Genomic DNA, 26,726 nt, shown 5'->3' on the forward strand with positions numbered 1-26,726 from the left:
ATCGCGTTCCGAGGGAGAGGACGCCCGAAATCGCAGCGAGTCGTAGGGTCATTAAGTTTGTCCTTTCTGACCTGCCGTAGGTCTCTCCTTTTTGTTTTTTTCCTTTCCTTCCTTTGGGGTAAGTATGGTGGAGCGGGCTGGAAGTTCCGCGGAGTCTCTTCGCTACGCGGAGTACGTAGCCCGGAGCGCAGGCGGCAGCGGCAGCAGCGGCAGCGGCGGCGGCCGAGGGCCGGACATCAACTACGGCCTGGTCAGTGTCGGGGTTGCGGGACTGCCGTAGAGAGCACCGGCCTATCATTTAAAGCGTGATTGTTACCGGTCTCTTTTGAGCATGCGCAGTCGTGTCTCTGAAGCGGCTTGGAGAAGGCGTGTGGGCGCCTGGCAACGCGTTCGCAGTTCGCTTTCCCTAGCGCATGCGCAGAGGGCTTCATTTCTGTGTCAGTTTTATGAACTCTGGCTGCTGAAGCCATAAAGCAGAATTCTTCTATTAATAAATAAGAGTTAACTTATTATGAGGATCCATAGGAGATAATAGTATGATTTAAGTATTTCAGATATAGTGTGTTGTGGGGTTTTTTTATTTTTAAGAAAGCAAATACAGGATCGGGTCTGGTTGAAAGGTGGATGGGAGACCACCAGGCAATGCTTAGATTAGGAAATGGGAAAACATTCCTGAAGAAGGAGGTGGTGACCATTCCTGCATTTTTGCATAAAAACTATTCTGCTTAGGAGTTACCTGTGCTTGCATAGATCAAACATAATCCATTATAATGCAGTGTGGTCATTGAAGTGTTGTATTAAACTTCACATGTACAAGAACCCATTGGATGTGTATAATGGCTGTTGGTTTCCTTTTGCTTTCCTGGTACCATTATATAATTTTATTAAAGAAGTCATAACAATTGGCAAGTTTGACTGGTCTCGGAGAGCAAAGCATGGTCAGATATACTTCCCCTGCGTGTGGAGGTTTGACTGGGATATTGAAAAATCATCTCAGAAAAAGATATGGCAAAACTGTACTTTTGCCAAGAGCATTGAATTGTATCCAGGTCGTTTCTGCGACTAAAGGTCAGCTCTGAGATGCTTTGACCCTTCCTTCCTTCCTCTTCCCTCCTTTCTTTCTTTCTTTCTTTCTTTCTTTCTTTCTTTCTTTCTTTCTTTCTTTCTTTCTTTCTTTCTTTCTTTCTTTCCATACACCTCCCTCCTTCCTTCCTTCCTTCCCTCCCTCCGTCCCTCCTTTCTTTCTTTCCATACATCTCCTTCCTTCCTTCCTTCCTTCCTTCCTTCCTTCCTTCCTTCCTTCCTTCCTTCCTTCCTTCCTTCCTTCCTTCCTTCCTTCCTTCCTTCCTTCCTTCCTTCCTTCCTTCCTTTCCCAGTCCTAATTTCAAGCAGGGGAAAAAAAAGCTTCAGTTGATATATGCCTGAGGAGTTGTGTCAAGGGCTTGAATATTGCCTGTGATGTAACAGTTGAACCTCTTGTTAAAACAAGCATGACTTGAAATAGTGCAATAGAAACAGCCTGATTAATTTCATTTCTCCTTCTTTGCTCTGCCATTCCTTCTCTAATCATTGACAACTTGCCACTGATTTCACTGGAAATGTTGCATTGTTTCCTAGGGACGTGGCGAGGTGAATTCCAATCCACAGCAAAATTAATGATTAAAAATGGGTTAATCCTTCAGATGCCTCTCTAAACTCTTCTTAAGCCACTTTGTTGGATTAGCAGGGGCTGCCTATCCCTATCCCAGGATTTCTCAACCTTGGCAAGTTTTATGACTTGTGGACTTCAACTCCCAGAATTCCTCAGCCAGGCACGGGATGGTGGGGAATGGAAGGATTTCTATTCCTGAGGACACAGGAAAAACCTCCAAGTGGCCTCAACGACTCTCTAAAAGGATGCAAATGACCAGCTGTCTTGAAGGAACATAAATCCGTTCGTTCTCTACCTGCCAGTCAGAACTGAAGAAGCTCCTTGGATAAGAAGCGAAACGTCTTCAAAGAAAAACAGTGAGGACAATCAACCAGTGGAACAGCTTTGCCTCCAGAAATCATGAGTGCTCCATCACCGGAGGTTTTTAAGAAGAGACTAGACACTCACCTGTCTGAGATGGTGTACGTTCTCCTGCTTGAGCAGGGGGCTGGACTAGAAGACCTCCAAGGTCCCTTCCAGCTCTATTCTATTCTAAAAACAAGAAAGTCCAGTTGCCTCCTGAAAAAGCATCTTTGAGACCTCTGCCTAAAACATTTACTGCTCCAGCATTCGTACCACATCCAGTAACAATTCAGCCAGGCCCTAGTATTTTCAGATCAATTCCTCCCGGGCCAGTGTGGACGGACCCTAGCCAAATAAATTTATTGATTGATTGATTTATTAATTTAATTTGTATACCGCCCTTCTCCCGAAGGACTCAGGGCGGTGAACAGGGCCTGTTTGCAAACCCAGAAAATCAGCATGGAAGCAGAGCTTGGGCTGAGAATTATTTCCAGACAGGGCAGTTGCAGAGAGCCATTCCATGTCCTTGGTTTTTATTTATCTGTCTCTCTCTCTCTTTTTTTTAAAGTTTGTGCTATCAGCTCTTCGTAGAAGCAGAGAGAGTCCACTGATGTCCAAAAGGATTCATTTATGTGCCCAGTGCTGAGTTTCATGCTGCCTGTGGTTCCATTTCTTTTTCCCTTTAAATCTTAGAAATTGGATGTCCTCTCTTTGTCCTGAAAAGCTTCTAATTGAGGTTGTTTATGGAGACTTACAGGCAATTTAGCATACGGTGTTTATTTCATAGAGGACACACATTATTTATGTCTCCGGCAAGCCAATTTTACAAGTGTAGTCAAGTGTTTGAAGAAAAAAAAAATGGCTTTGGAAAAATTTAAAGGGATCCCGGAGCTGTCGGCATCGCTGCCATAATAGCTGTATGTGTTCCATGTAAATTTCCCATGCACATTTTAGGATAATTGTCACCACATTTAATGTATATCTTCTGGCAGTAATATAAACATTACGCTGAAGGCTTCAGCTTTTATATTTCTGCAAATATGTAAATAAATTCTCACGTCACCACTTTTAGACAGCAACAGCAAAAATCCATTGCAGTTTCCATCGGCCTACTTAATTTCTTTTCTTTTCTTTCTTTTTTTTTAATGTTAGGAAAACAGCTTCAGTCGAAGTAATGGAATAAAGTGCTTGTTTGTTTTTAACCTGTAGCGAAGTTTCTTCGTTACGATGATAGTAAGGCTTTTTGTGATAATCTGCTGCCGTGCCAGAATAATTTGTAAGGAACCGGTTAATGAAACGCCTGTCCCCAATTAAAATATTTTATGAATGCATGATGGGAATGCGTACAAAGTTTTGGAAATGATTAACCGTGCACAAATGCATTAATCCACATTTTTTTATTTTATTAGTAAGGGGCTTCTTATGGCTACTGTATAAAGCAACTGGGTGCACCTCTGTTGAGAATACCTAGTCCTTTTCAGCTGATGGGCACAGTTACAATTTGAGTGGGAGTTGTCAGTACTTCCTAAAATTTATCCCAGACAGCTATATCCCAAATGTACTTTTTCAAAAGGCATCAGGACTTTGTTTTCCTTGAAGACGTTTCGCTTCTCAACCAAGCAGCTTCTTCAGTTCTGGAGAACTGTCCTCCAGAGCCAAAAGAAGCTGCTCAGATGAGAAGCGAAAGGCTTTCAAGGAAAAAAAACAAAGAAAGTCTAGTTGCCTTTTGAAAAAGCACCTTTGGGATAACCGTGACCTGGATAACTTGAGAATGAGCTAGTTTGGTGTAGTGGTTAAAGCATCAGACCATGAATTCTAGTCCCACCTTGGGCACAAAGCCAGCCGAGCGGCCTTGGGCCAGTCGCTTTCTCTCAGCCCTAGAAAGCAGGCAGTGGCAAACGTTTCTGTGGAAAAACCTTTGCCAAGTAAATTTCAGGGAATGATCAAGTGCAGTTAATACCAGTTGAAAAGGGGGGGGGGAAAGGAGGAGTATTTTTTCTCCAGCACTGAAAAAACGTCCCAACAATAATCTTTTAGGATGCCTAAAATCATCCAGTGGTAGCCATCTATCCATAGCTGAGAGTGGAACTCTGCTCTCTTGAATCCTACTGGAAGATCATTAAAGAGAGAAACAACCTAGAACTAAGGAGAATTTTTCTGACAGCGTGAACAATTAAATCGGGAACAGTCTCAATGCTGCTAACATCTTGGATTTTTTTTTTGCATTGACCACAGATGGAAATGTAGCCATCTTTCTTCCTTTCGCTTTTAGAATTAGATGACGCTGGGAGGGGGGGAGATCTGACTGAGAGTCCAGCTCGACATAGCAACACTAAACGTAGCGTGAGAATCAAGGTTACTGAGCCCAGAGCTGATAAAGAATTGGCGGGCTGGAGAGCTGGAGAGGAAACCTGCGCTTCAAGCTAATTGGGGGATGAGATTTGTGACTGTTAATTGGGGGAGGGAATTGTGCTTTGGTACCAGGTGCCCAGGCGAGGAGGAATTCGGTTTTCGGCTTCAATTATGTAAGTGCCAGTATTATGCTACTCGAATAAAAGATCTTTAAGGTAAACAATGCCTTGAGGTTCTTTTGAAGGGTTTCATCTGTCGGAATCATGACGAATGGCTTGCCTCCTGGACTTGTGCATGCTCCATCACTGGAGGTTTTCAAAAATAGACTGGACCACCATTTAACCAGGATGGTATAACGTGTCCTGCCTTGAGCAGGGGGTTGGACTAGAAGATCTTCCAGGTCCCTTGCAGCCCTAGGATTCTATGTTCTGTGTTATAATTTATTGAGGCTTTTTTTTAATCTGCCTGGCTGAGGAATTCTGGGAGTTGAAGTCCACAAGTCATCAAAGGTCCAGGTTTGAAGACTCCCCTGACCTAGACCATTTCGGACAAGTTTGCAAATCTCATGTGTGAGTCGGCAGCATTTCTCAAACAGCGGGCCTTGCATGTGGGCCCTTGTACAAGGCCTGAAAAAGGCGGACAAGTGTAATGTTTTCCCAGGACTGATTTTTAAAAAGTCCTGTTCTTCTTTCTTGGACTGTGCCTGCCTCAGCTGTGATTGCCGTAGCCGGCATTTTGTACGTTTTAACCAGACCGGGAAAAAAAAAGGCCTCTTCAATAACCCATAAAAACTCAAACCAGGCAACGTTGTGTATCTATACGTTCCTCAGGCCACTTTCGGTTGATAAAAGCCAAATCCTGGCATCCATAAATTAATCCTGTCTGGATTCCAGAACCAGGGCCGAGTTTCCCATCTTACACACCTCTGATTTATCTGGATGAAGGATCGGCTTGTTTGCTTTTATACAGCTCCAAATTGGAACACTTAATCAATACTTCCACGCTTTCCCTTGAATTCATGGTTAAAAAACTGGAGATAAGACAGAGTGATGAATCGTTAACATAGGGATAACATCTTAGCCCAGATCTTACATTGGTTCTTGGTGCTGTCTTGTCAATGTTAAAAGCAGAGGTGACAAAATGTGATCCCACATGGAATTAAGGAGGAATTTCCTGACAACGAGGACCATTAATCAGCGGAACAACCTGCCTCCAGACGTTGTGAGTGCTCCATAAGAAGAGGTTGAGCAACGATTTGTCTGAAATTTTATGAATTTAGAATAACAGAGTTGGAAGGGACCTTGGAGGTCTTCTAGTCCAACCCCCTGCTCAGGCAGGAAAATCCTGTTCCATTTCAGACAAGTGGTTGTCCAGTCTCTTCTTAAAAAACGTCCAGTGTTGGAGCATTCACCGCTTCTGGAGATTCGCAACTTCAGGAAATTTCTCCTTAGTTCTAGGTGGTTTCTCTCCTTGATTAGTTTCCATCCATTGCTTCTTGTCCAGGATAAATAATAACAGAGTTGGAAGGCACCTTGGAGGTCATCTAGTCCAACCCCATGCTCAGGCAGGAAACCCTATAGCATTTCAGACAAATGGTTGTCTAATCTTTTCTTTGAAAACTCCAGTGTTGGAGCATTCACAACTTCTGGAGGCAGGTTGTTCCACTGATTAATTGTTCTAACAGGAAGTTTCTCCTTAGTTCTAGGTTGCTTCTCTCCTTGATTAGTTTCCATCCTTTGCTTCTTATTCTGGTGGAAAAGAATGGTATACATTTAGGGTGGTATAAGTATAGGGTTTCCTGCCTGAGCAGGGGGTTGGACTAGAAGACCTTCAGGGTCCCTTCCAACTTTGTTATTCTAAATTTGTAAAATGTCAGACAAATTGTTGCTGAATCTCTTCTTTTGGAGCACCCACAATTTCTGGCTGGTTTTTATTTTGGCTGGGGAATTCTGGAGGTTGAAGTCCATCCTGGAAGTCAAAGAATATGAATATAGAATAGAGTTCCTAAATAATTTTTCTTTCCGGAAGAATCTACCATGTTCTTGACCTTTGCCCTCTAAGCACCCTAAAAAAATACGCCGTGGTATTTAAGGCGCTGAAGATCTAAGAAGTGTTTGTTTTTTCCCCAAACCTGGCCATTTTAAGACCTGTGGACTTCAACTCCCAGAATTCCTCAGCTAGCCACTGTAAAGTTGCCCAGTTTGAACTATTGACCAAGGAAAAAAAGGGCTATAAGTTTTTCCAAGCACTGTTTGGGATGATCAAGACTATAATATTTCTATTGCTAACCAGATAGGAAGCCCCCCCGTCTGAAGCCAATCCCTTAATGTGAGACCTAACCCTAATGTAACGTTTCTGGGGAAAGTTGTCATTTTAGAATTGCCATTGTTTTTAGGATTATTGGTAAGGAAAGAGGGAAGAGTGTCTATTTTGTGTGTATTAAAATGTGCAAAACCTTCGTGCGTTTTAATTTAGGCAAGCAAAGATCTGCACGTTCGATTTTTAAGATGTGATTTTGGGGGGGAGTTTGAGAAAAATATGCATGTAGTTTGTTGCCATCACTCTTATTTCCGATGCATTTTTGGGAAAACGTGTTTACTGCTTTGAGTGAGTTAAAGACCATCTGGTTAGTTGCCTGCCATCAGAGCTGGTCATAACATGCCACTTTCTTCCTGATGAATATAGTCAGTCCCTTTACTTTGTGTATTAAGTACTCTGAAACTCTTTGATCACACAATATAAAATCACACACATCTCTCTCTCTCTTTCTCTCTCTCTCTCTCATGTTTTTTTTCTTGGTGTGTGTCCTACATGGGCAAGAACAGCAAACATCACCTTTTCCCATTAACTAAATGAGCAGTCTAATTACTGTGTGTCTTGTATTGTAAGAATTAATGTTTGTAAACTATTTCAAGAGGCTTAGATTAAAGATGCTGTACAAGTGGAAAGAATTATTCTTGAAAATGAGGAGTTGGGTCTCTTGTAAGAAGGCAAAACATGACAAGAATTCCAACAGTGAACTGTAATCACTTGAAGTGCATCAGCTGGGCTGTTAGGAATATTAATGGGATTCCTTACAGAATGAAAGCAAGCTCTGAATAATTAGCCTTGTGGAATAAACAGAAGTTGCCTTCAGGACCACGTCTTCCCAGAGTTCATGGCTCTCCGTGCATCCATATGCGGGTATTCAGGGTTGTCTCTGTCAAGATAGATAGAGAGATAGATAGAGAGATAGATAGATAGATAGATAGATAGATAGATAGATAGATAGATAGATAGATAGATAGATAGATAGATAGATAGATAATAGAGAGAGAGAGATAATAGATAGAGATAATAGATAGATAGATAAAGAGATAATAGAGAGAGAGATAATAGAGATAATAGATATAGAGAGATAATAGATAATAGAGATAAAGAGATAATAGATAATAGAGAGATAGAGAGATAATAGAGATAATAGAGATAATAGATATAGAGAGATAATACAGAAAGAGATAATAGATAATAGAGAGATAATAGATAATAGAGAGAGATAATAGAGAGAGAGATAATAGAGATAATAGATAGAGATAATAGAGATAAAGAGATAATAGAGAGAGATAATAGAGATAGATAATAGAGATAAAGAGAGATAATAGATAATAGAGAGATAATAGAGATAGAGAATAGAGATAATAGAGATAGAGAGATTATAGAGATAATAGATAGAGAGATAATAGAGATCATAAATAGAATAAATAGAGATAATAGAGGTAATAGAGAGATAGATAATAGAGAGATAATAGAGATAATAGAGACAGAATAGATAAGAGATAATAGAGATGATAGATAGATAGAATAGAGAGATAATAGAGGTAATAGAGATAGAAATAGAGAAATAATAGAGATAAAGAGAGATAATACATAGAGATGATAGATAGAATAGAGAGATAATAGATAATAGAGGTAATAGATCGATAATATATATATATGTATAGAGAAAGAGAGAGAGGGAAAGATAATAGAGATAATAGATAAAGAGAGATAATAGAGGTAATAGAGAGATAAAGAGAGATAATGGATAAAGAGATGATAGACATAGAGTAGGTAGAATAGATGATAGATAATAGATGATAGATAGATAGATGATAGATATAGGTAGATAAAATTAATGATACAGATTAGAAGTCCACATTTTTCTTGTCGGTATCTGAAGTTTTTTAATTTAAAAAATTGAGTCTGATCATTTTGCAAGTGACGTTTCTATTTTTCTCCAGGATATTAGTGTCAGATTTCTAAATTTCTTCCTCCTTCTTCTCCTCCTCCTTCCATTTTTTAATAGGCCCGATCTGTCATCGGAGTCGGTCTGGGCATAGCAGCGGTTGCCTTTGGAGGTTAGTATGAAGAAAGTGCTGCACGTTCACGTAATGCAATTTATTAAGGGAAAAAAAAATTCAGGAAGATCACCAGTCCACCAATGTATAGAAAAGCAAAGCTGCCTTTCGGATGACTTTGGCCCCTGGTGGCTGCGGCTCTGAGGCAATTGGGGACACGTCATTTTGAATAACTTGTTGATTGACGGGGGAGTTTTTAGTTACCCCGAGTCACAACTAATGTCTTGTTCATGGATGGGAGGGATTTGGGGCAGGATCAGCCTCCTGTACAATATTGTTTTGGAACAAATGGCAGGAAAAAAAACCAAAGGCCTTCCTGAATGACACCATAAACTGGGCCTTGACCTAAATTTAGGTAGTACCTCGACTTGCAACCATAACCGAGCCCAAATTTTCTGTGGCAAGGCCTTTCTTGTCCCGGTTGTTAAGTGAATCACTGCAGTTCTTAAGTGAGTAACCTGGTTGTCAAGTGGATCTGGCTTCCCCATTGGCTTTGCTCGTCAGAAGGTCACAAAAGGGGATCACGTGACCCGGGGGACGCTGCATCCGCCATAAGTACATGTCAGTTGCCAAGCACGGAGATGGCATTGGTCGCACTGGTGAATGATCTCTGGAGGGCTCGGGACAGGGGACATTCCTCTGTTCTAGTCCTATTAGACCTCTCAGCGGCTTTCGATACCATCGACCATGGTATCTTGCTGCGGCGTCTCAGGGGGTTGGGAGTGGGAGGCACGGTTTTACAGTGGTTCTCCTCCTATCTCCAGGGACGTTCGCAGTCGGTGTTGACAGGAGGGCAGAGGTCGACCGTGAGGTCTCTCGTTTGTGGAGTTCCTCAGGGGTCGGTCCTCTCGCCTCTCCTGTTCAACATCTACATGAAACCGCTGGGTGAGATCATTCGTGGTTTTGGAGTTGGGTATCATCAGTATGCTGATGATACCCAGCTTTTCCTTTCGACCCCAAACCACCCCAGTGATGCCCTCAACGTGATGTCCCGGTGCCTGGAGGCAGTTCGGGTCTGGATGGGGAGGAACAGACTTCAACTCAACCCCGACAAGACTGAGTGGCTTTGCATACCTTCATCCTGGATCAATTCGGACATTCCATCTCTCTCTATGGGGGGTGAACTACTACCCCCCGTAGATAGGGCTCGCAACTTGGGAGTCCTCCTAGATTCACGGCTCACCTTGGAAGATCACATAGTGGCTGTGACTAGGGGGGCTTTCGCCCAGGTTCGCCTGGTGCGCCAGTTGCGGCCCTATCTAGGCCGGGATGATTTATGCACGGTCACTCACGCGCTCGTGACCTCTCGTCTAGACTACTGCAACGCTCTCTACATGGGGCTGCCCTTGAGGACCACCCGGAGGCTCCAACTGGTACAGAATGCAGCCGCGAGAGTTGTGTTGGGAGTCTCCCGATACTCCCATGTTACACCTCTGCTCCGTGAGCTGCATTGGTTGCCAGTTGTCTTCCGGGTGAGATTCAAGGTACTAGTAATGGTGTTTAAAGCCCTACATGGCAGGGGTCCGGAGTACCTTAGGGAACACCTGCTGCCGGCATCAACCTCCCTTCCCACAGAGAGGGCCTCCTCAGGGTGCCACCGATCAGAGAATGTCGATTGGTGGCCCCCAGGGGGAGGGCCTTCTCTGTGGGCGCCCCGGAGCTGTGGAATCGGTTACCGGTTGAGCTCCGGATGGCGCCCGATCTTCGCTCCTTTCGCCGCGATCTAAAAACATTCTTATTCGAACAAGCCGGCCTGGCCTGATGGGGGATTGGTGGGGTTTTTTTTACTGTTGTTTTATTGGGGTTTTAATATTGTATTGATTGTTTTAGTGGGCATGTATTTAATCATTTTTTAAATTTTGTAATTCTGTATTTTTTTATTCTTGCCCTGTTCACCGCCCTGAGTCCTTCGGGAGAAGGGCGGTATAGAAATATTATTAAATTAAATTAAATTAAATTAAAAGCCTCTGGATTTTGATCAGGTGATCACGGGGTTGAGTAAAAAACGGTCGTAAGTCACTTTTTTCAGTGCCGTTGTAACTTCTAACGGACACTCAAGTGAAGTTTTGTAAGTGGAGGACTAACCTACACATGTTTAAAAACCTGAGATTACTGCCCAGTACAAAATAAGTTAATACACAACGTTGCTCTGTGAAATTTCAGGAGAGGAATTTGGTCGAAATAGAGTCAGACGATAAAAAATTTAATATCAGCATAGGATTTTTGAAATGATAGACAGACAGACAGGATAGATATGAAAGAAAGAAAAAAGAAAGGTAAAGAAAAAAAGAGGAAAAAAAGAAAAAGAAAGGTAAGTAGAGCTAGATGGACAGATAGATAGATAGATAGATAGATAGATAGATAGATAGATGGATGGATGGATGGATGGATGGATGGATGGATGGATGGATGGATGGATGGATAGATAGATAGACAGACAGATGGTAGATAGATAGATAGATAGATAGATAGATAGATAGATAGATAGATGATAGATAGATGATAGGTTATAGATAAATGATAGCTAGATCAGTGTTTTTCAACCAATGTTCCGCGGCACACTAGTGTGCCGCGAGATGTTGCCTGGTGTGCCGTGGGAAAAATTGAAAAATTCGAAAGATTTTAAAAAAAATGTCAAATTTTCGCCCACTAGGCGGGCGCCGGACTGTGTCCTGGGTATGGGGGGGTGGGGTTTTGACTCCGCCCTCGGCCAGCAGGGGCACCGATTGGCGCTCCTCAGGGGGACACCCTCCACTTTTCTGATGTCCGGGCTGTGATTGGTCCAGACTCCAGCCTGGACCTATCACAGTAGGACATCATCTTCCGACTTCCTTCCCGCCCGAGCACAGTGTGCGCAGCAGCGGAGAGAAGAAGACGTCGCGACTCGAGTCGCCAGGAGGACCGGAGCAGGAGGAGATGGACGGAGACTGAGAGCTTTGTGTTCAGCCAAACAGGCCCAGGTTGCGCACTGAATAAAGTATTTTATAATTTTTCATATTTCTGTTTACTTACTATTTCATAATAAAGTAATTATAAAATACTTTCTTTGTGTTTATTTGATTCCTATTCAAGAGAATTACTTTATATATAGTCAATATAGGTACAGAGTTAAATTTTTTAACATTTTCTAATGGTGGAGTGCCTCGTGATTTTTTTCATGAAACAAGTGTGCCTTTGCCCAAAAAAGGTTGAAAAACACTGATATAGATGATAGATATATGATAGATAGACAAGATAGACATGAAAGAAAGAAAAAGAAAGATAAGTAGAGATAGATAAAAGGATAGATAAGATAGATGAAAGAGAAAGATAGATAGATACATAGATAGATAGATAACCTTTATTGTCATTTTTTTTACTGTGGGCCCTATGGCACCCATTAAAAATGAAATTTAGTTGCTTGCTCTCAAAGTGTATACATAACACAAATTTAAACATACTATATACAACATATGTGTAAACCTACACCCTTACATATAAGTAACATATAAATATTAGTCACTGTCCATCTTGAATACATAACGGAAAGAACAAATATTTTCCTGAAAGAGATATTTCCCCTGTAACGCTGTAAAAATGAAGCCTATTTTCACCTGCCAATTTTTCATTCCCGCCGGATTGAACCTGTCTCCAACACCAGTCACCGGGGCAAACTTGTCTGAATAGAAAAAAGGGCACCACCATCTGCTTAAATAAATAAATAAATAAAAAATAGATACTGCTAATGTTGTATCCTTCTTTAGCAGATACACAGATGTTAAGTTGCCTTTGGTTTCAATACTTTCTAGGTCGTTTTGCATTCCAGCTGAGGAAACCGCTAGAAGACATTTTATCCGAGGTAGCGAGAAAAATTTCAGCTACTGTAAGTTGAAAGCTTCGATTATCTTTCATATCATTAGAAGAACAAGCAAACCCCACCCCACTTTTTTTTTAAGGCAACTTGGTAGAGTTGTGCAGAGCTTCCGTGATTCGGTTTGACGGGGCTTTGATTAAATTGGAGCAGATCTGAGAACTGAAGTCCTGGCCTGGATTCATTGATTGATTGATTAAATTTTTATGCCATCCTTTTTCCCTCTAAGATAACCTGGTGGATGAACATCTATCTATCTCTGCCTCTGCCTGTCTGTCTATTTGTATCTTTATCTCTATCTCTCTGTCTTTATATCTCTAATCTATCTATCTATCTATCTATCTATCTATCTATCTATCTATCTATCTATCTATCTATCATCTACCTACCTACCTACCTACCTATCTGCCTCCACCTCCGCCTATCTATCTGTATCTTTATGTCATATATATTTTATTTAATTTTTAATTCCATTTATATCCCGCCCTTCTCCGAAGACTCAGGGCGGCTTACAAGCTTAGCAGTAGCCTTCATTCTATGTATATGCCTGCTTGTTAGGGCTTTCACACACACACCCAAGCGGCATTATTACAAAGTAATATATACAAACACTGTCTTTTTCTAGCTATTATTTGTCTTTCTCTCTCTCTCTGATATGTCTTTCTGTTTCTATCTATCCATCCATCCACCTATCCTCTCTCTCTCTCTCTCTCTCTCTCTCTCTCTCTCTCTCTCTCTCTCTCTCTCTCTGCCTCTGCTTATCTGTCTATTCGTATCTTTATCTCTACATTTAGGCAGGAAAAATCAAATGCACAGGTATAGTATAGGTGGTACCTTGCTCGATAGTAGTAACTGTGAGGGGGATCTCGGAGTCCTAGTAGACAATCACTTCAATATGAGCCAGCCGTGTGCTGCAGCTGCCAAAATAGCCAACACAGTGCTAGGCTGCATTAACAGAGGGATAGAATCAAGATCACGTGAAGTACTAATACCACTTTACAATGCCTTGGTAAGTCCACACCTGGAATACTGCATCCAGTTTTGGTCACCACGATGTAAAAAAGGTGTTGAGACTCTAGAAAGAGTACAGAGAAGAGCAACAAAAATCATGAGGGGAACTGGAGGCTAAAACATATCAGGAATGGCTGCTGGAATTGGGTATGTCTATTTAATGAAGAGAAGGATTGTGGGTGACATGATAGCAGTGTTCCAATATCTCAGGGGCTACCACAAAGAAGAGGAAGTCAAGCTATTCTCCAAAGCGCCTGAAGGCAGGACAAGAAGCAATGGATGGAAACTAGTCAAGGAGAGAAGCAACCTAGAACTAAGGAGAAACTTCCTGACAGTTTGAACAATTAACCAGTGGAACAACCTGCCTCCAGAAGGTGGTGAATGCTCCAACACTGGAGGTTTTTAAGAAGAGACTGGACAGCCATTTGTCTGAAATGGTATAGGGTTTCCTGCCTTAGCAGGGGGTTGGACTAGATGACCTCCAAGTTCCCTTCTAACTACTACTACTACTACTACTACTTCTTCTTCTTCTTCTTCTTCTTCTTCTTCTTCTTCTTCTTCTTCTTCTTCTTCTTCTTCTTATTATTATTATTATTATTATTATTATTATTATTATTATTATTATTATTATTATTATTATTATTATTATTATTATTATTATTATTATTTGTCTATATCTCCTGTCTGTCTGTCTGTCTGTCTGTCTATCTATCTATCTATCTATCTATCTATCAGTCATCTATTTGGCTTTCTGTTTCTGTGCCTCTTTTCTCACTCCAGCTGGTAGGATCTGCTTGCTGTGCAACTACTCCGTTTGGAGAGCTGGGGAGGGCATGAAAAGCTGGGCCCTTCTCTTCTGCTCGCTCCTGGGTGAGGCAGAAGCTCTGCCCAGCTCCATCTATTATTAAAAATCCTATTTGTCTCTGACCTCAATCCCCCGTTCGTCTCTTTGCGTCTGCCTAATCTCCCTCCGCCCGGCTGGCTTGCTCCTTCCCTTTCAACTCCTCTCCTCTTCAATTCGCTCCACTCCCACTCCCCAGCTTTTATACATACACGTATTTCTTTTTTCTTTCTTTTTTTTTAAAAAAGCACCCTTCTATTACCTATCCCTTGTCTGTTTCTCTTTCGAAGGAGTAGCTCTGACCGAACCCCGAGCGTGCATTCGATAAAACGCGGCCTGTTCTTACATCCCAGTCAATTCTGTAGGCAGTAGTCATAGCTCTCAGAATGTTTTAACTAAATTAGTTTCTCCTACTCATCAATGTGGATGCGGTCTAAGGGACCGTCGAGAAGCAGCGAGCCGTTGGCCGTGGGACCCGGATTGGGAAGACGAATGTCTATGGGCCATTCTGCTAGTCAGAGGAGGACATTCTTGCTAGCCCTCACTGGCTCTCCAATAACTACAGAGGCTACTAAGAGGCTACTCGTAAGAGCTGGTGCTGTTCTCCTCAGCCTTGTCATATCTGGTTGTTGGTGAGTGGGGAGCATCCTTAATGCTTCATTTTCTGCAGCTTTGAAAGAAGACACCGCCCTCAGCTGTGGTGAGAAGACATCGTGAAGGAGTCAGAGAGGGTTGCAACCACCATTCAAGCAGAGGTCACTTGCGTTGACAGGAGTGTAGTGAGCCTCGCCTAAAGAGTAGGGTGTGTTAAGGGAAAAAACATCTCTACCAGCTGTGGAAGAAATGAGTTGGGAGGGCCACAAGTTACTCCACAACTGACAGCAGCTCATTTAGGGACCGTCCAAAGTCACAACGGCACTGAAGAACGTGACTTGCGGCTGATTTTCACCGTTGCGAACTTGGCGGCGTTTCCCCATGATCCCGCGATGAAAATTCGGCCCCTTGGCAGCTGGTTCATATTTATGACGGTCACTGTGTCCCAAGGTCATGGGAACCGTGGTGGTGCAGTTGTTAGAATTTTATTTTTATTTTATTTTAATTCCATTTATATCCCGCCCTTCTCCGAAGACTCAGGGCGGCTTACAAGCTTAGCAGTAGCCTTCATTCTATGTATATGCCTGCTTGTTAGGGCTTTCACACACACCCCAAGCGGCATTATTACAAAGTCAGCTTATTGCCCCCAACAATCTGGGTCCTCATGCAGTATTGCAGGCTGTTTCTGCTGACTGCCGGCTGCTTGCAGTTCAGCAGTTCGATCCTGACCGGCTCAAGGTTGACTCAGCCTTCCATCCTTCCCAGGTCAGTAAAATGAGGACCTAGATTGTTGGGGGGCAAAAGGCTGACTCTGTAAACCGCTTAGAGGAGGCTGTAAAGCACTGTGAAGCGGTATATAAGTCTAAGGGCTGTTGCTATCCTTCCTTCCTTCCTTCCTTCCTTCCTTCCTTCCTTCCTTCCTTCCTTCCTTCCTTCCTTCCTTCCTTCCTTCCTTCCTTCCTTCCTTCCTTTCCACTGGTTAGAATGCAGCATGGCAGGTTGACTCTGGCCACAGCCAGGAGTTCAATCCTGATCAGCTCAAGGTTGACTCAGCTTTCCGAGGTGGGTAAAATGAAAACGGCCCCCTCTAAGCGGTTTACAGAGTCAGCCTGTTGCCCCCAACAATCCGGGTCCTCATTTTACCGACCTCGGAAGGATGGAAGGCTGAGTCAATGTTGAGCCGGTCAGGATCGAACTCCTGGCAGTGAGCATAGTCAACCTGCAATATTGTATTCTTAGCTACTGCGCCACCCCGGCTCAAGCAAGAGGCCCTATACCATTTCGGACAAATGGGTGACCAGTCTCTTCATAAAAACTCCAGTGTTGGAGCACCCACTTCTGGTGGCAAGCCGTTCCACCGGTTAATGGTCCTCACTGTCAAGAAATTCCTCCTTCGTTCCAGGTTGCTTCTCTCCTTGATTAGTTTCCATCCGTTGCTTCTTGTCCTGCCTTCAGGGGCTTTGGAGAATAGCTTGACCCCCAATTCTTCTTTGTGGCAGCCCCTTAGCTTCCTTATTTAGCTTGTTTTATTATTTTGCTTGCTTTGCAGCTTCTCATTATTAGTCCTCCACCCCAAAGGCAGCTTGGGGAGATGTCGTTCTTGCAGCTCTCGCTGTTATTAATTCTAGGCCACAAAAGGCAATTTTATCCAACTGGCTTCCAGTTCTTAAATTTATGAATGGCCAGAAGCCGGCCGGTCAACCTTGAAAGTTCACTCCTTCTGGATATGGAGCAAAAAAACAACAAAACACAACCCAGAGAAAGTAACTTGAAATTCGTGGAATTAGCATTTTCCTTGATGGACACTAATTTGGAGACAGCCTTATCCGAGCAGCTTAGATTTTCTGCTTTGGAAGGAGGTTCAATGCGCCAGCTGCAAGCTTGTTAAAAATTAAAGAGAGATTTCTCTTTGCTTTTTGCCCCAGGCAGATATAACATCCTCAAAACGGATGGGTATTCTGGGTGTCAGCAGGAAACAAAACCCAGTGAACAAGCCCTTATTTTTTTAATGCTAATTCTTTCCTTTTAAGCAAGTCTTTCCTTCCCTTCTTCCCTTGACAACATGCCTTTCAGCACACATTGATGAAAACGAGGCCAAGGTGACTGGTTCATTTAGTTGTTCGCCTAAGCGTCCGAATTTTGACCACGTAACCGTGGAGGATGCTGCAACGGTCGTAAGTGTGAAAAACGGGTCGTAAGTCACTTTCGAACGGCCACTAAACAAACTCTTGTAAGTGGAGGACTGCCTGCACAGCGAAACTCAGTTTTATGGTCCGTCCACCGGAGGGTTTTGGGTGCGAAGGACAACATTCTTGCATGGACCTTCAGGTATTTCCAAAGCAGTCCTTACAATTGACACTCCCCCCCCCCTCCCTTTGCCATCGTTTCCGTAATTCCCTAATTGTGGCCATTAACTTCATTTGTGGCCATTTACCCTACTCCCGCATTGTTGTAATTTCACAAATGAATAGACGGGACGCCGGCGACTAAATTACATCAGTTACCGCACGATGTAAATTAAGTTAATTATGTAAAAAATAAAAAATAAAAGTCACATTTCGTGTGTATTAATGAACACCTGTTTCTCCTAATTGCTCGGTTAAAAAAAATGGGGTTTTACCCTACAGGAGACTCCATCGTCTTTCCCCACAATGCCAAGAAGGGGAGGGGAGGGGGGAAATAAAGAGGGGAGGGGGAAAAAGAAAGCAGGCTTCTCTCTTCCCCTTTGATTCCTTAATGGGGTTTCCCCAAATTTGAACGGGCCCAGCAAGAACTTTGAAGTCACCCATGGAAGGAATAAAAAAGGCTTTCGCTCTTCCACTTGGATATATGCCCGTTAGTACTAATTGTTTCATAAACCAATCAGTTTGTTCTCTTGGTGTTTCTCCTGCTTGAGCAGGGGGTTGGACTAGAAGACCTCCAAGGTCCCTTCCAACACAGTTTTCTATTCTATTCTGTTCTGTTCTGTTCTGTTCCATTTTATTCTATTTTATTTCTCCAATATCTATTCTATTCTATTCTATTCTATTCTATTCTATTCTATTCTATTCTATTCTATTCTATTCTATTCTATTCTATTCTATTCTATTCTATTCTATTCTATTCTATTCTATTCTATTCTATTCTTCTTCATTCTATTCTATTATTCTTCATTCTATTCTATTCTATTCTATTCTATTCTATTCTATTCTATTCTATTCTATTCTATTCTATTCTATTCTATTCTATATTTTCTATTCTATTCTATTCTATTCTATTCTATTCTATTCTATTCTATTCTATTCTATTCTATTCTATTCTATTCTATTCTATTCTATTCTATTCTATTCTATTCTATTCTATTCTATTCTATTCTATTCTATTCTATTCTATTCTATTCTATTCTATTCTATTCTATTCTATTCTATTCTATTCCATTCCATTCCATTTCATTCTATTCTTTCCATATTTTCTATTCTATTCTATTCTATTCTATTCTATTCTATTCTATTCTATTCTATTCTATTCTATTCTATTCTATTCTATTCTATTCTATTCTATTCTATTCTATTCTATTCTATTCTATTCTATTCTATTCCATTCCATTCCATTCCATTCCATTCCATTCCATTCCATCTATTCTATTCTATTCTATTCTATTCTATTCTATTCTATTCTATTCTATTCTATTCTATTCTATTCTATTCTATTCTATTCTATTCTATTCTATTCTATTCTATTCTATTCTATTCATATAAAAATGTACGATGAGACCAACATCTGCAAAACCTCCTGTGGCCGGCATCCCATATTTATTTCTCTTTTGTCTGTTCCCGGTGGATGTCTTCCCTTTTTCTGATTTTCCTTTCTACCATCCCTTTTCAGCTCCTCAATCGGAATAGAGCTGGAAGGGATCTTTGAGGTCTTCTAGTCTAGCCCCCTGCTCAGGCAGGAAACCCTATACCAATTCAGACAAGCGACTGTTCAGCCCCTTCTTAAAAACCTCCAGTTTTGGAGCGCCCACGATTTCTGGAGGCAATTTCTGTTCCACTGGTTAGTTGTCCTCACTGTCAGGAACTTTCTCCTTAATTCCAGGTTGCTTCTCTCCTTGATCAGTTTCCATCCATTGTTTCAATCAGTCCTAGTTACAGTCGTAAGTCAAAAACTACCGGTAGATATTTTAAATAGGATCTTCCCTAATTTCTAATACCTGATTCCATGAGACAAATAAAATATTCTTTTGTGTTCATTCCTGTGTTTCTTCCTCTCTTTGACAAAGGCAGAGACGGCAGGATGCAAACTTTAGTTTGTCTATGCTGCGTTTGTGTTTTCTTTTTTAAAACTAATTAGCAGCCCCAGATGCCAACTTGGAGATTGAGGACACAGCGCTCCAGGTAAAGTTATTTAATTGTTAACTTGGCTGCTTTTTTCCCCCAAATATAAATCCCCCCCCCCATCTAGGCTTCCTGCAGACCGTGGTGGTTCTGATTATCCTGGAACCATATTATTTTGTGGCTTTGAAAGAAAACCCTGTCTTTGTGATGGTTCGGAGGCTCCTCTAAATTTCCCTCTTTTATTTTGTTCCCAGGCCGTTTCTTCGTATTACAAAGGCGGATTCGAAGCGAAAATGAACGTTCGGGAGGCTAGCCTGATTTTAGGCATAAGGTAAGCCCTTTGCCTTGAAACCAAGATTGACCCGGAAGAAAGGACAGCGTGAAATTCGCCGGCAGAACGTCCCACTCAACTGCTATGGACAATTCGAAAATAAATGCCATTTTATGGCTGCCCTTCTGTAGCGCCCTTAAGTTGGCGTCTTTTCATATAGGGTCTTTTATTCAAGGTCAGGGGTAGGCAACCTTGGTTCTTTTATGACTTGTGGACTTCAACTCCCAGAATTCCTGAGCCAGCATGGGGGAACTATGGCCCCTTTATGACTGGTGGACTTCAACTCCCAGAATTCCTGAGCCAGCATGGGGGAACTTTGGCACCTTTATGACTGGTGGACTTCAACTCCCAGAATTCCTGAGCCAGCATGGGGGAACTTTGGCACCTTTATGACTGGTGGACTTCAACTCCCAGAATTCCTGAGCCAGCATGGCTCAGCTTGGAAACTTCTCCCTTTCCCCTCAGCACAGCTGGCTCAGGAATTCTGGGAGTTGAAGTCCACGAGTCCTACAAGAGCCAAGGTTGCCTGCCCCTGTTCAAAGTGTATGCTACAAAATAAAATAATAGCATTTAAATGGGATAACGAGGAATTGAGAAGGATGCAAAGGGAACGCGGGGAGTCGACGACTTTAGTGACGGCCACAACGCTGCCATGGCACTGGAAAAGTGGCTCGTGACCATCTTTCATGGTTAACACCTTTGCTGCATGACCAAAATCCAGATGCTTGGCAACTGGCATGTACTTTTGATGGTTGCAGCATCCCGGGGTCATGTGATCAAAATCTGGACGTTTAGCCACTGGTTCATGTTTATGACGGTTGCAGCGTTCTGGGGTGACGTGATCCCCTTTTGCGACGGTCCGGCAAGCAAAGTCGAAGGGGAAGTCAGATTCATTTAACAACCTCGTTACTAAATGATCAACCGCAGCGAGTCACGTAACAGCGGTGGCAAGAAAGGTTGTAAAGCGGGGCGGAACTCACTTAACGGATGTCTCAGTTACCCACAGAAATCTTGGGCTCAATTGTCATAAGTTGAGGACCACCCGCATAGTTAAATTTGGGTCTTTTTATACAATGGCTTTTGAATCTGTTATGAAAGGTATGTTACAAAATAAAACCATGGCTTTTAAACATAAGAGGAATGTGGAAGGAAAGGAAATATGAAATGGTTAACACAGGTTTCACACCTTAATATTTAAAATATTAACCCTGATGTCATTTAAAACTGTGTCAGCTTTAAACATGACACAGAAATTACAAATCTATTTCACTCAAGAGGAAAGAAACCAACCAACCCCAGAGCAGATGGAAGTTTCCTTGTTTCTGGCATTGGGATATTAAAAATATCCCAAAATCATTTCCAGTTGTTTTTTTTTTTTTAAAAAAATTCTTAAAATGTGTACTACTGCCTTTCACCACCAGATGGCAAAGATCTCTGGAATTTTATTTCCTGAAGGGATGCAATTGGCTAGTTTTTCCCCCCTGCAAGGCTCCTGATTTACGATAAGCACACTAAATATATATTTTACAGCCCATCTGCTGGCAAGGCCAAGATTAGAAGCGCTCACCGGAAAATCATGATTCTGAACCACCCGGACAAAGGTATGTTTTGCGTTGGATAAATATTTGTTGGATAAGTACCATCATCCCATTGCTCTCTCTTAGTCATTATTACCCTGTAAATAATCTCCGGCCAGATTTTATGCAGCCCATTTCAAAGCAAACCATAAAAAAATCGTTTCCATAAAATGCTCAAATAAAACAGATCTAGCAAAAAACGCTTCATTGACGAAATCTCAGCCCTAACTAGCTGTCAAGTATCTATGGAGATGCTCAAGAACGGAATTGCTGGAACTGGATATCTCCAACTTAGGTTTTGAAGGGAGAAAAATATTAGCCATGACATTGATAAATAATTTTCTTGAGCAGAGTCTTTACATTCATAAATAAGGAAGAGGGATACATACAGGTGAAACTCAAAAAATTAGAATATCGTGCAAAAGTTCATTTATTTCAGTAATGCAACTTAAAAGGGAAAACTAATATATGAGATAGACTCATTACATGCAAAGCAAGATAGTTCAAGCCGTGATTTGCCATAATTGTGATGATTATGGCTTACAGCTCATGAAAACCCCAAATCCACAATCTCAGAAAATTAGAATATTGTGAAAAGGTACAATATTCTAGGCTCAAAGTGTCCCACTCTAATCAGCTAATTAAGCCATAACACCTGCAAAGGGTTCCTGAGCCTTTAAATGGTCTCTCAGTCTGGTTCAGTAGGAATCACAATCATGGGGAAGTCTGCTGACCTGACAGTTGTGCAGAAAACCATCATTGACACCCTCCATAAGGAGGGAAAGCCTCAAAAGGTAATTGCAAAAGAAGTTGGATGTTCCCAAAGTGCTGAATCAAAGCACATTAATAGAAAGTTATGTGGAAGGGAAAAGTGTGGAAGAAAAAGGTGCACAAGCAGCAGGGATGACCGCAGCCTGGAGAGGATTGTCAGGAAAAGGCCATTCAAAAGTGTTGGGGACTTTCACAAGGAGTGGACTGAGGTTGGAGTCAGTGCATCAAGAGCCACCACACACAGACAGATCCTGGACATGGGCTTCAAATGTCGTATTCCTCTTGTCAAGCCGCTCCTGAACAACAAACAGCGTCAGAAGCGTCTTACCTGGACTAAAGAAAAACAGACCTGGTCTGTTGCTCCGTGGTCCAAAGTCCTCTTTTCTGATGAGAGCAACTTTTGCATCTCATTTGGAAACCAAGGACCCAGAGTCTGGAGGAAGAATGGAGAGGCACACACTGCAAGATGCTTGAAGTCCAGTGTGAAGTTTCCACAGACTGTGTTGATTTGGGGAGCCATGTCATCTGCTGGTGTTGGTCCACTGTGCTTCATTAAGTCCAGGGTCAACGCAGCCGTCTACCAGGAGATTTTGGAGCACTTCATGCTACCTTCTGCAGACGAGCTTTATGGGGATGCTGACTTCATTTTCCAGCAGGACTTGGCACCTGCCCACACTGCCAAAAGCACCAAAACCTGGTTCAGTGACCGTGGGATTACTGTGCTTGATTGGCCAGCAAACTCGCCAAGCATTGCCAAGAGAAAGATGACATGAGACCGAACAATGCAGGAGAGCTGAAGGCCGCTATTGAAGCATCCTGGTCTTCCATAACCCCTCAGCAGTGCCACAGGCTTCCATGCCACGCCGCATTGAGGCAGTAATTGCTGCAAAAGGGGCCCAAACCAAGTACTGAGTACATATGCATGCTTATACTTTTCAGAGCTCCGATATTGTTCTATGTACACTCCTTGTTTTATTGATTGCATGTAATCTAATTTTCTGAGATTGTGGATTTGGGGTTTTCATGAGCTGTACGCCATAATCATCACAATTATGACAAATCACGGCTTGAACTACCTTGCTTTGCATGTAATGAGTCTATCTCATATATTAGTTTCCCCTTTTAAGTTGCATTACTGAAATAAATGAACTTTTGCATGATATTCTAATTTTTCGAGTTTCACCTGTACATAGATACATACACACACACACGCACATACACGCACACATACATACATATACACATATATACACACACACACATATATATATATATATATTGAGACCAATGTTATAAAATGACAAATCTGTATTAGTTTTACATGCTGCCAAAGACTATATCGCTTGTCACAGATGCTTTAATGAGCCAAGTTTTTTTTTAATGAAAACAGATCTCCCCGAAAAAGCTCTTATTATAACTTTAACTACACTACAGCTGGTTGAGGAGGAAGCCCATATGTTCATTGATGTACTCTGTACTTGGAAACAACAGATGGTTGACAGTTGCACAGTATTTAAAAGGCCCAAAACGGGGTGGGGAGTGAAGATTTTTGTACATATATATATATGTATGTATGTATATATCCGGCTGACAGATTTATTGTCTGTTCCTTTTCATTGCAGGAATATAAAATTAATTCTGACCTCATTAGGGTGAAAGGTGTAGATGGCTGTTGATTTCGCTGATGGTGCTGATTTAATAAATGACATTATCGGGAGCTTTGTATGCGTCAGGCTTGGCGCAGGGACAGGCAAAAATAAATCTGGATGTAAACAAGGATGATTTGGGATGAAACAAGGATCTAACACTGCCACTCTGGCTTAATGTGGCAAGCTTGGTTACTGGATACTTGGATACTTAATTGTTTGAAAGAGGCTGTTTCCCAGCTAGTGCAGTAAAATGTAGGAAGAAGAGAGCGGGTTTTGCCGATTAGATTGAATACCTCTGGAGCCCTGTCTTTTTATTTTTATACATTTGTAGAATTATACCTGTGGGGTCCTTAATGCTGTCTGAGCTTGGTTGTTTTCTGAGCTTGGGGATTCTCGAATCATTCAGGTCCTGGTTGTCCCAAAGGTGCTTTTTCAACAGGCAGCTGGACTGCCTTAGTTTTTTTTCCTTGAAGATGTTTCGCTTCTCATCCGAGAAGCTTCTTCGGTTCTGACTAAATGGTGGTGAATGGAAGACTTACGTTCCTCACCGTCATCTGGTCGTTTGCGCTTCCTCTGAGTATCGTTGAGGCCACTTGGACAGATGAATGGATCGACCTCCAAGTGGCCTCAGCGACTCTCGAGAGGGAGAGCAAAGGGCCAGACGACTGCGAGGAATATAAATCCTTCCGTCCTCCGCCCTTCGGTCAGAACCGAGGAAGCTTCTTGGATGAGAAGGGAAACGTCTTCAAGGAAAAACAAAGAGAGTCCAGTCCGTGCCTCTCGAAAAGGCACCGTTGCAGATGGTTCCTTACCTGGCCAAGTAGCATCCTTGGTGTTAGCAGACTTGGAATTAAAAGTCTGCAATCAAACAAACAAGTTCAGAGAGCACCAAGGACCCCACAGTTCAACACCGTCCTAAATATATTCTCTTTCAGATTTATATCTGATTCCATAACAAGTTTTTCTTTTGCAAGTCTGGGTTTCTCCGCTCCAAGATTTTTTACCAAGCGGAACTCATTAGCTGGCGCAATCTAATCCACCCAGATAGAAAGTGCTTATGTGGATCGTGAATGCTACGGGTTTGCGCCTAGTAGAGTAAAAACCTCTAAGCCGTTTCAGGTAGTCCTCGGCTTACAACAGTTCATTTAGTGACCATCGGAAGTTACAGCGGAAATTGGAAAAAAGGGACCTAGGACCCTTTTTCACACTGACGACATTTGGATGTTTGGCAACTGACTCCTATTTCTGACGGCTGCAGTGTCCCCTTTTGCGAGCTTCTGACAAGCACGGTCAAATGGGGAGGTCAGATCCACTTAACAACTGAATGACTGCAGCAATCCGCTTAACAACCGGGTTACTAACTGAAAGACTGCAGCGATCCGCTTAACAACTGGGTTACTTCTGAATGACTGCAGTGATCCACTTAACAACTGGGTTACTTCTGAATGACTCGAGTGATCCGCTTAACAACCGGGTTACTAACTGAAAGACTGCAGCGATCCGCTTAACAACCGGGTTACTGACTGAAAGACTGCAGCGATCCGCTTAACAACCGGGTTACTGACTGAATGACTGCAGCAATCCGCTTAACAACCGGGTTACTAACTGACTGCAGCGATCCACTTAACAAATGAGGCAAGGAAGATCATAAAATAGGGCAAATCTGACTGAACAAGTCTCGCTTAGCAACATAAATTCTGGGCTCCATTGTGTTCTCAAGTCAAGGACTACTTGTATAAAAAAAAAATCTCTTTCCCATAACTATCCGACTGTATTTTTAGGTTAGGTCCGGCATTGTGTATTATTCACTTCTCTCTCTCTCTTTTTTTCCTTTGAAGGAGGATCACCGTACTTGGCAACCAAAATCAACGAAGCCAAAGACCTGCTGGAATCAATCAGGAAAAATTAGAGATTTTTCACTGCCCATCCGAAAATTTTAAGAAGCCACACTAGAACTTCTTTTGCTTTCTCGTTTGTGTAGGAACCACAGTACAGAAACCAAACTTTGGGGCTGGTTAATAAAGTTTCAACAGACTTGAAGGTGCCATTTCGGGAAATTCGTAATCAAATCCGTTTCCAACTCTTCCGATCTCATTCATGGCCTCAGGTGGATATTATTCTGGAAGCATAAGACCACGAGGCAGAAAAGTTAGGGTTGATGTTATCTTAATAATGTGTCATATCCAGGTTTTCAGTTTTTCATCAGCAAAAAAAAAAAAATTACCTTTCGTTTCCTTGGGAAAATCCGAAGCATTGTACTTTATAATGATTATACAGTAACTGTCCAAATTCGAACTCTTGGTCCACCATGAAAGTTAGGGAAATGGGTACTTTGGACGTGTGAATCCCCCCCTCACTCTTAGAGAAGTGGGTAGCTCCTCTTTTACCTAGGTTACCCATCTCATTTTTAATTTTAATTTTAGAAATTTTGAAACCCAAACTCTCAAGTCCCAGCGAAGCATCGTTTCCTCCATTTGTGAATGTTGAAAAGACCTAAAAACTTGCACGACTTTTTTAAAACATTTTTTTAACATTCCTTATGAATTCAAGGATTGGGTTACTAAATGTACTCATTAAATACACTTTCCAGTTGGGACTTTTTAAGGCGGGCACCACAAATGTGCCTTTTCTCGATCTTGAGTTGCCCAGGCTTGATCTAGATAGTCCTTGACTTACGACCTCAGTGGAGTAAAAAAATTTCTGTTGATAAGCGAGACAGTTGTTAAGTCAGTTTTGCCCTGTTATACAACCTTTCTTTGCTTAAGTGAATTACTGTAGTTGTTAAATTAATGACACGGTCGTTAAATGAATCCAGCTTCCCCATTGAAGGTCACAAAAGGGAATCACGTGACCCCAGGACACTGAAACCGTCGTAAGTCCCTGCCAGTTGCCAAGCCTCTGAACTTTGATCACGTGACCATAGAGATACAGCAGCGGTCGTAAGTGTGAAAAACGGCATAAGTCACTTTTTCAGTGCCATTGTAACTTCAAATGTTCACCAAGTGATCTGTTGTAAGTCAAGGACTATCTGGAAACAAATATGAGTCGGTTGCCACGCGTCTGAATTT

At 42.0% G+C, this 26,726-nt stretch overlaps 1 protein-coding gene across 1 annotated transcript; it reads left to right on the forward strand.

The window, feature by feature from the left end:
• Positions 1-13: 13 nt before the first annotated feature.
• DNAJC15 (DnaJ heat shock protein family (Hsp40) member C15) lies at positions 14-26,093 on the forward strand. The gene is made up of 6 exons (XM_081328104.1): positions 14-250; positions 8,670-8,721; positions 12,510-12,583; positions 19,585-19,661; positions 21,192-21,262; positions 25,497-26,093. Exons 1-6 carry the CDS (start codon positions 125-127, stop codon positions 25,565-25,567), a joined length of 471 nt encoding a protein of 156 aa, XP_081184230.1. The 5' UTR covers positions 14-124; the 3' UTR covers positions 25,568-26,093.
• Positions 26,094-26,726: the final 633 nt, after the last annotated feature.

This window comes from Vipera berus, assembly GCF_964194415.1.
Source record: "Vipera berus genome assembly, chromosome: 4".
In the NCBI taxonomy this organism is placed as follows: domain Eukaryota; kingdom Metazoa; phylum Chordata; class Lepidosauria; order Squamata; family Viperidae; genus Vipera; species Vipera berus.

Excerpts from the sequence above, each read along its gene's own strand:
- DNAJC15 (XM_081328104.1), top strand. The coding sequence starts at position 125 with ATGGTGGAGCGGGCTGGAAGTTCCGCGGAGTCTCTTCGCTACGCGGAG. Across the intron at positions 251-8,669 it reads CGGACATCAACTACGGCCTG|GCCCGATCTGTCATCGGAGT; the intron begins GTCAGTGTCGGG and ends ATTTTTTAATAG. Across the intron at positions 21,263-25,496 it reads TCTGAACCACCCGGACAAAG|GAGGATCACCGTACTTGGCA; the intron begins GTATGTTTTGCG and ends TTTCCTTTGAAG.